Here is a 12,750-nt window from a genome sequence, read left to right as displayed (position 1 = left end):
AAAATGGCTAACTCTAACACTTTCCTTTCAAGGCACAGAGACAGCCAGAGAATGACAGGGAAGGTCGGGATGGGGAGGGGAGAGTTTGACCTCACATCAGTCTGTAAAGAGAACTTCCTGTTCCACCTGCTTTTTTCAGCTGTGAAAGGCCAGTAAGAATCAGGGCGCTGCCTCTCCAGCAGGCCGGACCCGAGGTTCCTAAGGGTAGTCTCTGTGTAGGTGGGGTGCGTAGTTCTAGAGCACATGGGACAATGGCTCTGAGGTTTGAAGAGTCATGGGGCCCCCTGGTGAGGTGGCCGTGGGAGACCGCTCAGAGTCAGAGGAGTAAAGGACGTGGGAGGCACCGGGTAGCACTAGGATGAAAGGCCAAGTTTGCTGGCACAGCAGTGCTTCCCAGGCTAGCAGGATGCCTGGCCCTCTCTGTACTGGTGGCCAGCAGGAGGGGAGGAGATGATGGAGCTACCTTGGCCCACTGGGGTCCTCAGGATGCCAGAGCTGCTGTGTGGAGCCAGAACTGCTTTTGTGTCTGGGCAGGACGCAGTTACCTCCCAGGTACAGCGAACTAGGCTATGTGACAGGCTCATTGTTTAACAGGTCTTTAAGACATGTATTTTTCACACTTTAAGATCTCTGAAATTAGGATGCATTTAAAAATCAATGCAACCTGGAAAATCCCCTCTAATGTGCTCAGCCCTGTGACTTCATGGCTATTTGTATCCCAGTGATAGAGGAGAAAGATGAGGTTTCTGAATTAGAAAGTAGCAGGTGCAAGGATCCATGCAAAGGAGGGATACATCTGAGGTTTGTCTGGTTCTCCCTTGCCAGGGAGACTTTGAGCAGGAGGAGGTGGGGCCTCCTAAAGTGAGAAACCAGGGAAGGGTAGGGTTGAAGGAGGAACCGGAGATTCCTTTGAGGCAAGGTCGGGTGGATGGACATACCTGGTTGCTAACCCTTGGCCCTGTGTTTCCCATCACAGACGAGAAGCGCTGCCACGCCCACCATGGGGCCTCAGCTGGAGGGTCCAGAGCACCAGGCACCTCTCACTTATTTCCCATGGCCTCAACCCCTTTCCACGCTGCCCACCTCTACCCTGCAATACCAGCCTCCAGCTCCAGCGCTGCCTGGACCCCAGTTTGTCCAGCTCCCCATCTCTCTCCCTGAGCCGGTCCTTCAGGACATGGATGACCCCAGGAGGGCCATCAGTTCCCTGACCATCGACAAGCTGCTTTTGGAGGAAGAGGATAGCAACGCCTACGAGCTCAACCATACCCTCTCTGTGGAAGGCTTCTAGGGCTGGCTTCAACCTAAGAGTCCAAGCCCCTGCAACTGGGATTTCAAAATGAGCCTGGGATGTGAGCCTAGATTCATACCTGTTTGGAGTAGCCATTTCTTTTTACCCAAAATTAGAATTGTAGCCCTCCCTGTGTTTTTCCTTCCCCTTTTCCTTCCTTTTTCCCCTCCCTTCTGCCCCCCCATTTTTTTCCCCTATAGGGATATTGGAATAATATTTTATGCCACATGTCACCAGGGCTGTGGCCTAGACAGTCCCATTTCTTTTTTTATTTTTTTGTTTTTTCTCCGGTACCAGGAACCGAACTCACGACCTTGCGCTTGCCAGGCAGGCGCTTTGCCGCTGAGCTAAATCCCCAGCCTCCAACAGTCCCATTTCTGTGCAGTGTTATTCTTTGGAGAAGACTCCCTATCTCCCATGCCCACTGCTTCTGCTAGCGGCAGCATGGTGTGTCTGTCCTAGGGCCAGGTACTCCTTCTGTCATTTTGAGGTGTATGAGGTGCCTGCAGGGAGCCCGTCCCTGCCAGCACCTCCCAGGTGAGGCAGCCAAGGGAGGACCTGATGCCAGAGTCCTCGAGCTGTCAGTTCTCACAGTTGCTCTTTTGTTTGCTGTTCTCAGCCTTATCCAGATTTAGGGCCGATCTAGGCAGCAAAGGCTGAAGGGCTGGGGCTCAGTGTAGTGTGACAGGGAGGGGTGGGAAGGGAACATCAGGGTGGGTAGGGTGAGTCAGGGACAGAAGGGGACAGAGTGGGGATGAGAACACAGGTCTGCCTGTGTGTGGTTGGGGGGGTGGGATAGAGAGTGGAGTTCGGGTTTTATGAAAGAGGAGAAAGGCAGAGGAATGACTTAGCTCCAGGTTACTTGGTTACTCAGGACAACAAACTCAGGGGAAACAGGGCTTAAAAGGTGCGCTCTGGGCTGTTGAGAAACTTGCAGGGAAAGCTGAGCTGTAGTAAACAGGATGAATGATGTGTTTGGCTGTTTTTGTCTCTCTCTCTCGAGATGCTCTTTGTGACTACCTAAAGTCCAGTGGTGAGGGGGTCTTTGCGTAGTGCTGTTACGTGGCCTTTAAAAAACATCTTAAATCACCCAAAGCCACAATTATAGGGAACCAAGGCTTCTTCCATCCAAGCACCATCCTTCCAGGGGATTTATAGAGCCTCAGCCAGAAGGACCAGTCAGTGTCATTTAAAATTTTATTTTATCTTCTTTCTTTTTTCCTGGAGAAGCATCAGACTGATAGGGGATCCAGCACAGTTCTTACCAGAGTGCTTAGCTCTTGAAAGTGGATGTGTGCCTTCGGAACCGGTGAATTGCCTGCTAATGACACCACTGTTACTATACATTCAGAAGTAATGACTTTTCTGGGAAATGATCATTTCTTGGATATATTTTCTTTGCCATTTTGGATAAAAGCTCTGGAAAAGGATGCCATGTTTGGACTTTTTTTCCTGCCTGGGGTTCATTTTGATCCCCATTTCTCAGTATGGTCCTAAAATCCCAGTGCACATCTTGAATTATTTTTATCCAAATGTAATATTTATTTTTTATTTTTTATTTTTTTGGTTTTTCTCTGGTACCGGGAACTGAACTCACGACCTTGCGCTTGCCAGGCAGGCGCTTTGCCACTGAGCTAAATCCCCAGCCCCAAATGTAATATTTAGATTTAAAAGCTTAATGCATCATTTAGATGATAAATGTACATCTCAGGAGTGATGGTGAGCAAGCAAAAGAGAGAGGAGATCTCCGTCTGTTTGATGAGCGCCTTAGTTTCCGTAAAAAACACTATGCAAGATTTTCCACCTATTTGATGATGTGGAAAGAACAGAAGTAATCTCCACAATGGGTTCAGCTCGTTGAAAACTAGCAAGGAAATACAGTACTTATGTGTCAGCTAGGATTGGAATAGTATCTTTTTCCCCTCTTAAAGCCCACTGTCTTGGTAGTAGTAATCAGTCTAGGTTTCTTCCTGAGTTATTCTGCAAAATGGAAACATTTTCAATAAAGATTTATAGAGACTTTTCCGTGCCAAAGTGTTTTATTTCTAATCAAATTAATCCCCCTTAGTCCCTCAGTCCCCTGCAGTGCATTAGAGGAAGGACCTTACACTAGTTTTGTTAATCTTGCAAATTGATCTGTTTGTCGCAGGAGGAGATAAAACCTGGTGCAACTGTGCATGCCCTCTACTCCTGTTTTCCCAAGGAAAATATGAGCTTCGCCACTGTGCTTGGCCTGCAGGAGAACATGTGTCTGAGAACCGGAAGACAGATCTTTTAACCCAACTGTTCTTCCTGTTATTCCTGTTACATGAGTAACTATTCTTGAGACTGGGTGTCAGGACTAAGTCCTACCATTGACATTTCCATAGCAGGGTCTGAAAATCCATCAGTCAGGATTCAGGAGCAAGTAATATCATGCCCCATGGAAGGCATCTCTTAGGGCCAAACATCATAATGAAACAGAAATGCGATAAGCCAGTCAGTCACCAGCAACATCAGTCTTTGGAGTAAGTAACAATTTTGGAGGATTTTTCTTTTCCTGGTAATTTTTTTGAGTAATTAAAGGGCCTCTGATCTCACTGCCTTCACTGTTAATCTTTATTGGGGTAATGATTTTAAAAATTATATATAATATTCTGTTGGATTTTTTTTCCATATTTAGGAGGGCAGTAGAATTTCAATTATTTAGCTCACTTGAGATGATTTGCATCATTATTCTTTTTGCATATTCATGCAGATCAGAACCTAAAAAGAAAGAATGGGAGGAAAGATTTGAATTTTTCCCTCTAGTTTTAGATCACTAGTAAAGGAAGATCCATTAAAAAGACCCTTTGTCTACCCTATTCTATTTTGAGGTAGAAGTGTGAACAACACAGTCTACATTGGATCAGTGCAGGTTGGTGTTTTAGGAGATTCTGACCCACAAGTTGTACACTTACAGCATGAACTTGGGGAGCCTGGAGCAGATGAATATGTGATAAGATGAAGAAGGTAGACATGAAAAAGTAGTAAAATCACACAAGCAGATGGTTCAAATTCCCTGAACATCAGGCTGTACCCACCTCTAATTGAAGTTTGAAGACATATTCTAAAGCTAAACATGAGTTTCATGAAATCAGAAACTATAATGTATTTTGTATTAATTTATTTTACTTGTGGGTCACATGTGAGACATTCAGTGATTCCTTGGTGAATTAGTGTGGGAGACTGACTACTGGCTGTTCTTAAATGTTAATATGTATGATTGTAAGTGATTATAGCGGATTCTCCTTTGTTGAACTTATAAATACAGAATACTGTTCAAATGTTTTCTGTAAACGCTTAGGTAGAAACATCCATAAGCTTGTGTTCTTAAAATATTTTTCGGTTGGGCATGGTGGCGCATGCCTGTAATCCCAGCACTCAGGAGGCTGAGGCAGGAGGATTATTGTGAGTTCGAGACTAGCCTGGGCTACAAAGTGAGCTCAAGGCCAGCCTGAACTACATAGTGAGACCTTGTCTCAAAAAGACCAAAAAAAAATTTTTTTTTAGTTCTATAACTATGGCTACTGTGGAAGGGGTTTCATTTGTTCATTGAGATCAGTATACTTAAAATTTTTTCATATATATATATAAAGTGATGCTATGATTTATGAGTCCAACATGGAATAATTAAATCAAGTTAACATATATCACCTCAAATAGTTAATTTTTGTGGTGAGATTGTTTGAAATTTGCTCTTAGCACTTTTGAAATAGGTACTACATTATTACTAATAATATTCACCATACCATGAAATCTTAAGAAAACCTATTACTCCTGTCCGAGACTTTGTTGTATTCCATTCTCCATCCTCTATAACTCTTTCTGTCTTCTACCTCAGTGAATCTGACTTTTTTAGATGCCATATATAAGTGAGACCACATAGTAGTTGTCCCTGTACCTGGCTTATGTCACTTAACATAATGTTCTCTATTCTACCTATATTGTTGCAAATGGTAGAATTCCTTTCTCTGTAAGTGCGGTGTGGTATTCCATTGTACCTGTCTACCACATGTTCTTTACCTGTTCATCTGTTGTAGATCCTGAGTTTGGTTCCCTACCTTGGCCCCCTAGTGCTGCAATGAACATGAGAGTGTAGACATCTCTTTAACATACTGATTTCAAATCTTTTGGGTTAATATCCAGAAGTGGAATTGCTGGATCATATGGTAATTCTAGTTCTAGTTTTTTTGAGGAACATCCAAGTAATTTTCCATAATTTCTGCAGTAATTTACTTTCCCACCAACCGTATACAAGGGCTCCCCTTTCTTGAACTTCTCGCCAGCACTTGTTAACTTTTGTCTTTTTAGAAAAGCCATCTCACTTCTGTATATGTGAGCAGTTAGTGTTCTCTGTGTTGTCTCCTCACAGAATAGATGTGAGTTAAGGGCACATACTTTCATGTGGTTGATAATTTTAACAACATCCTGGAAAATACTGTTAGGATCAGGTGACATTTTTTTTTGCTAGCCGGCATTTCTCTGTGGATGACACACTGTGTAGATCCACATTCACAAGTGACCTCTTTCACCCAAGTAGTGAAATCAGAAAGCCTGGTCATAGCAGCCACTCTATACATTGTACACATACAGTACTGACACAAAATGACCAGTTCAGTCTTCTTGATATGTTATCATTATTATTATTATTATTTTTCCTCCGGTACCGGGAACCGAACTCACAACCTTGCGTATGCCAGGCAGGCGCTTTTGCCGCTGAGCTAAATCCCCAGCCCCTTGATATGTTATCATTCAAAGACTTGAATAGTTCTTCAGCTGTGGTGTTGGTTGGCAACAAAAGTGCACAGAACATATTCTCAGACACATTCTCCTGAAAAAATTATTGTACAAAAACAAATGTTGTTGTCAACACTGGCAGCCTTGTCACCCTGGATCACGTACCAACCACAGTGACTTACTAATTTTTACTAAAAATTGTGCCTCAATATTTTCTACTGTTCTATCAATTCAGCTAGAAATGGTGATAGGCGAGAGAGAGACCATCTGGTACCATTTGAACAGCAGCCTTTTCTAAAAGTTCATGGTACGTGTCCTTAACAGCAGGCAGGTCAACCCTTCACCGATAGTAAAGGGCTTCTCAGCTTTATCAAAGTGGTTAGCCACTAAGAATTATGTCCTCAGGGCAGACACATTTGATGAAGTGGTGGCCTTCAGTAATTGCTTCTGTTTTTCATGTTCATGTTTTTTTCTTTTGGAAAACTCCAAAGGTGTGTCTTTTAATGCTTGGTCTCCCTGTGGCAAGGCAGTTTGGAAGGTCTCATGGCTTCGTTACATAGTCAGTTACCACGAATTATACAAAGAGGGTTTGCAGAATATGAATTATCTGTTGCAATGAACCATACTTTAAGTAGGATTCTCAGTATATTCTTTTTACTGCAGCTTTATTTTTATTGGCAGTCTTAGAGTCTTCTACTGTCTGATCATCGAGTCTTTCTCCCTTTTCAAAGAAACTCTCCAGTGATGTTGGTTTTTTACTCATTTTGGCTACAGTTAGCTTGTGGGTTTTACCAAATCCGTGACAAGGCAAATGCTTGGTGTGGGAAAGAGGAAAGAAGTGGTAAATAAAATAAGGGGCGGGCCACATAGGAACTAAAATGAGTGTCAGATTCTGACTTAAAGCCTGCCCTAGGTACAACTGTACAATTAAAGAATATCTACTCACATGCTACTATAAAACCTTCTACCAGATGCAGCTTGTCCCTTGCCACTCACTACTAGGGTTGTGATATGAGTCTGCAAGCAGTCGGTTTATTATGGTCTCTGCACAGTCAAACCTCTCTGCTAATGTTAATCTGTATTTGTAGTAGCCACACTCCACCACTAGCATCAGCACCTCAGCTCCATCTCACATTACCAAGCAGTAGATGCTCACAAGGAGTACATAATCTAGATCCCTTGCTATGCATAGTTCACAGTAGATTCTGTTAGAATCTAATGCTGCAGCTGATCTGACAGACAGAGCTCACATGGTGATGTGAGTTAGTGGTAATTACAAATGAATCTTTGGCTTGCTTACCTGCTGTTCACTGTAGCATGGGAGTTGAGCAACCTTGTCTTAGACCAGTTAAAGTGGAATTGCTGGGGTGGAGGGGATGTGGTATTAGGAGTTTCTGAAGCTCTTCAGGTTATTCTAATATGCAGCTATCTACTCTTCCCCCTCCAGCCTGGCTGGGATTGTGGTCAGGTGTGGATGCTGAGAAAGAGATCTTAGATGTAACTCGTAAATTATTAGAGTCTCCTAACTCATAGAATAGGTTAAAAATGTTTTTAACGGAAGAAAAATGTGATTAATAAATGTTTTTATAGAGATGACTCAAACTAGGTCTTTTTGTCTATTCTGAAAGGGATAGTATTTATTTCCCAAATGAGTCAGATTTAGATATCCATGTTGCCCTTTTTACACTGAAATCTACAAGCCATTTTACCAAGCAGAAATAGCATAATCCTTTGTGCATCGCCAACAGGACTTCGTAGGACACATGTATTAAGAATGCCTAAACTCCACGACAGACTTGATTTCTAAAGAAGTGCTTTCTTGGAGAAGTAAGTCAGGAAAAAGATTTTTTAAGATTTGCAGCATCTGACCTTGTGCTTTCTTCAGGAATAGTGACTTTCTAGTCTACATACTTAAAGACCACGAGGCAGACAGTAGATCCCAGTGCTGCTGAGGGGGTTTTTGTTCAGCACTGAGGATTGAACCCAGAGCCTTCACACTGAGCTACACTCCCAGCCCCTTTTTTGTTTTTTATTTTGAGACAGGGTCTCACTAATTTGCTAAGATGCCCAGGCTGGTCTCCAACTTGGGGTCCTCCTGCTGAGAGGGGTTTAAGGCAGACCTTCCAGCTGCATGTGGTGACTAAACACTTGCACAGAGGGGTAACCTGGGTGCCATGGCTGCTGTGTGTCAGGTGGAAACCCTCAGTCTGTGTGTTTGAAATTAAACAGCATGTTTGAATATGCATGTTTGAAATTGAGCCCTTTCACATTTCAAAAGCCATTCTCACCTCTTTGAGGCAGCCAGAAAAGTAGAAAGAGCAATTTGGAGCAGCTACAAGAAGGTTGAAATGGAGATAAGGTGATGTGATAGTATATATAAAATGTCCACTGTGATATCAGACATTGTAACTCTTCTATAAATACTAGTTCCTCTTAAGTAGAAGGTTAAAAAGTCTTCTTGCATCTTAAACTTTTAAAATTATAAAAGCACACAGGCATGATAAGAATACTTTATGAACAAAAATTGAAGACACATTAGATTTTTTTATAGCTGGTATTGTAAAAGAATATCCTGGATGGAAAATAATTTACCTTCCTATTAATATGCACTCATTTTTTATCAGCTTGAGGTCTGAAATAAGAGTATCTTTCCTATAACTTTATACTCTTTAATATGCTCTTGTTTTACAAATAATGTGGTGTCATACACCTTATAATACTGGTAACCACATGTATTAAAATTGGAATGTACCCAGATACTTAGGGCAAAGGTGTGCCTTCTTTGCTTCCAATGTTCGGTGCAGTAACTTGGGTTTTCAAAAGTGCCATTCATGGCACATGCAGGCAAGAGCTGCTGGGAGAGGTTCACCTATCAGGAGCTGGGTTCCTCCCTTATGCCTTGAGGTTACCACAGAGAGTTTTGATAGATCAGTATTAATTGTTTTCTGCACATCATTTTATTGTGAACCTTTTCAAATATGCAAAAAACTTTAAAGAATTATAGAGGGAACACCAGTGTTCTCACCACACAGATTTGACAACTAATGTTTAGTTCCAGTTTATCTTGTATCTACCTACCCTCTATTTCTGTTAACTCATATATATTTAGATGCATTTCCAAGTAAGCTGAGCCATCAGTACACTCACCACTAAATACTTAAAGATGCATATACTAAACTGATAATAGTCTAGGGCTCCTCTTTTAGTTGGGAGATCAAATTTGCATATTGGAAAGCATAACAAATCTTAAAGGTACCTACCATTCCATAGATTTTGGAAAAATTGGGTTTCCTGTGTAACTAAACTCTCCATTAAGATACAAACTAATAAAGCCCCCCCAAAACCCCCTCTTGCCCATTATCAATCTCCATCTCTGTTGCCCTAGATACAACATTCATTTTTTTAAATCATAGATCTATGTTGCCTGCATTGGAATTAGCATGAGTGGACTCATACAGTATATGCTAACTTTGTGCAACTTTTCTTTTGCTTAGTGTAATATTGTATATTCATATTATTGCATGTGTAAGTACTTTGTTTCTTTTTATTGTTGAATAGTGTTCCATTACATGAATCTACCATACTTTGTTTATTCACTCTGCATTTGATTGAAATCTGAACATCCAATTTTTGTCTATTGTAAATAGGGTTGCTAAGAACATTCTTGTACAATTAGTGTATGTGTGTGTGTACATGTTTTTATTTCTCTTAGGCAAATAATTAAGGATGAAATTACTGTCTGTTCAGTTTTATAACATGATTGCCAGAAACTTTTCCAAAGTGGTTGTGCCATTTTACACTCCCACCAATAACAAGTGAGGGTCTTATTCCACATCCTCGACCACATTTGGTGTGTGTCAGTTTGGTTTTAATTTGCATTTCTTTTGGTAAATCATAATAATGTTGGACATTTTATCATATGTGTATTTACTATTTATTTATTTTACTTTATGAAATCAGTTTAAATCTTTTGACCACTTTTGTAGCAGGGAAATTTGTTTTATTTTTATTGAGTTGTAGGAGTTTTTTATATTCTCAGTATAATTCCTTCATCAGATATATGTTTTGTGGACACTTTTCTTCACGTTGTTGTTTGCCTATTCATTTTTCTAATCCTGTATTTTGTGAAGTTTCAAATTTTGATGCAGTGAAATTTGTCACTTTTATGAATGTTTACTTCTAAGAAATCTTTGCCTGTCTCTCAAGTTGTAAAAGCTTATTTTTTTCTCAATTGTTTTGTTTTACATTTAATCTAAGATCCACTCTGTGTGTTCATTTGTGTGTGTGTGTGCATGTGTGTGCACACACATGGATGATTGTTACAAAGTAAAAGTCAAGGTTCTTTTCTTTTTTTCCTGTATGGGTATTCAGTTTTATAGCACATATGTTGAAAAGACTTTCCTTTCTCTATGGGATTGCTCTGATGCTTTCATTGAAAATTAATTTATATAAGTGTGATTCTATTTTTGGATTTTCTTCTGACCTATTGGTGTATTTGTATAACATATGCCAGTTACAGACTACCTTAATGGCTATAGATTTATTGTATGTTTCAAGCTCAAATAGGTTAAGTCCTCCCACTTGTTATTTTTTCATGATTGCTTTGAGCATTTTCATCTTTTGCATTTCTATGAAAGTTTTAGAATTACCTGGTCAATTCCTATAAAAGAAATTCTGGTGAGATTGTGATTAGGATTGAAATAAATCTACAAATCAATTTATGGCCAATTGGCATCTTAAAACATTGCATCGTTCAACCCGTGAATGTGGTATATCTTTCTATAACATTAGATCTTTTATTTTTTTTCTTAGCAGGATTTTGTAGGTTTCAATTTGCAAATCTTGACCCTGGATTTGAAACACATTCCCAAGTATGTTATATTTTTATTATTATTATAGAAGAAAAAATTGAAATTTATTTTTAACTGATAAAGAGTATACATATTAATGGGGTAACATTTGATATCTCAATACAAATATATATTGTGTAATGTTTAAATCAGTGTAAACATACATATCTCCTCAAATATTTTTCATTTCTTTATGGTAAAAGCTTTCAAAATTCTTTTTTCTAGTTTTTGACATGTGCAGTACATTATTTTTTATCATACACTACTGTACAATGGTACACCAGAATTTCTTTCCAATCTAACTGTAACTTAATACCCATTTGTCTTAGTCACTTTCTTTCTTGCTGGGACGTGATACCTGACACCAGCAACTTAAAGGAAGAGAGCTTTATTTTGGCTCGCATTTTAGAAGGGCCAATCCTTGCACTTCTAAGGAAGCATGGTGAGTGGGCTCGGGGCAGAAATAGCAGGGTTAAAGGGTCCCCCAGAGGAAAGCTATTCATGTCATAGTCTCCAGGAAGCAGATGAAGTGAGGATCCGGGAAGGATATGCCCCCAGTAACTCACCTTTTCTGACCAGACCGCACGTCCTAACAGCAAATGCAGCTATACACCCCCATAATCACCTTCCAAAAGCCCCAGCTATGATAGGTTTAGGGGGACATCAGAGATGAGCCGTAACACTATGAGCAATCTTTTCCTCCTCCTCTTTCCCCTCATTTTCCCCAGCCTTTGTGACCACCATTCTACTCTCAACTTCTGTAAGATCTTTTTTTTTTTTTTTGTAGATTGTGCATTTGAGTTTAATCATGCAGTATGTCTTTCTGTGTCTGGCTTGTTTCACTTAACAAGCAGATCTCTATTTCCATCCATGTTGCTGGAAATGACAAGATTTCATTATTTTTATGGCTGAATTTATCTGTTGTTGGACCCTTAGATTGTTACTACAGTATTCTCTGGTGAGTAGAGCTGCAATGAACATGCTAATGCACGTATCTTTTTGACATATGGATTTCATTTCCTTTGGATATATAAGACAGGGTTGGAAAATATGGTCAATATTTAATTATTTAAAATTATTAAAGTAAAAAACACATTGCCCTTAATCCTCCTTAAAAACTCCCTTTGCTTCAAACTCCTCATACATCCCACCATTCTTGCCACTTTTTTTTTATTTTAAAGAGAATAGTAAGAAAAAGAACAATAACAAAATGCCAACATTGCAGACATAGACAAAACAAAGCAAGAACATTGAAAATGATACAGGGTTTCAAAACCAAATGATAGGAATTAACAGTGGTTATTATATTACATATTGTTATTTTCAACGAAGTTGCTCAGCAGTTCTGATGTCCTTTTATTGCACCGTCTTGGCAATGTCAAATGGATTTAAGAGGTTCACCTTTTATGGTTTTTCTGACTTTGGGGAAGAGCAAGAAGTCACACAGTGCCAAATCTAGTGCATAAGCAAGAGGAGAACACACCATAATGTGCTACAAGCCTGCCTGCTGTTGGTCTCAGATTATGGTGACCACATAAAATGAATCAGAAAATGGTTTTTTCTCTATTGTCTATAATAGTGTGCATAAGGTTACTGTCACTTTTTCTCAAAATGTTTGATATCATTCACCAGGGAAGAGTTTTTGGTGACAAATTCAACTTCATAAATAAATGGCTGCTCAGATTTTTAATTTCATCTTATATCAGTTCTGGTTAATTTGTGTTTTTCAAGGATTTTATTCATTTGGTTGAACTTGTTAAACTTATTGGCCTAAAGTTGCTCATAGTATGTTTTTATTATTTTAACAACTGTAGAATCTGTGTTGGGAATCATTGTAGTTTCTATCTAGAT

The 12,750-nt window shown here is 39.8% G+C and overlaps 1 protein-coding gene across 7 annotated transcripts in view; it reads left to right on the top strand.

Annotated features, from left to right (window-relative positions):
* Window positions 1-3,313, top strand: part of Pou2af1 (POU class 2 associating factor 1) — a 35,922-nt gene extending 32,609 nt beyond the window's left edge. For all 7 annotated transcript variants that reach the window (XM_013511006.1, XM_005378071.2, XM_005378072.2 and 4 more), the window contains exon 5: window positions 977-3,313. In XM_013511006.1, coding sequence (XP_013366460.1) covers window positions 977-1,291 — 315 coding nt within the window. In that variant the 3' untranslated portion in view covers window positions 1,292-3,313. The remainder of the gene's footprint in view (window positions 1-976) is intronic.
* Window positions 3,314-12,750: the final 9,437 nt, after the last annotated feature.

Source organism: Chinchilla lanigera, unplaced genomic scaffold (genome assembly GCF_000276665.1).
Source record: "Chinchilla lanigera isolate Chin_1 unplaced genomic scaffold, ChiLan1.0 scaffold00011, whole genome shotgun sequence".
Classification (NCBI taxonomy): domain Eukaryota; kingdom Metazoa; phylum Chordata; class Mammalia; order Rodentia; family Chinchillidae; genus Chinchilla; species Chinchilla lanigera.
The sequence above is the reverse complement of the archived record's forward strand: the minus strand, read 5'-3'. Positions and strand labels throughout refer to the sequence as shown.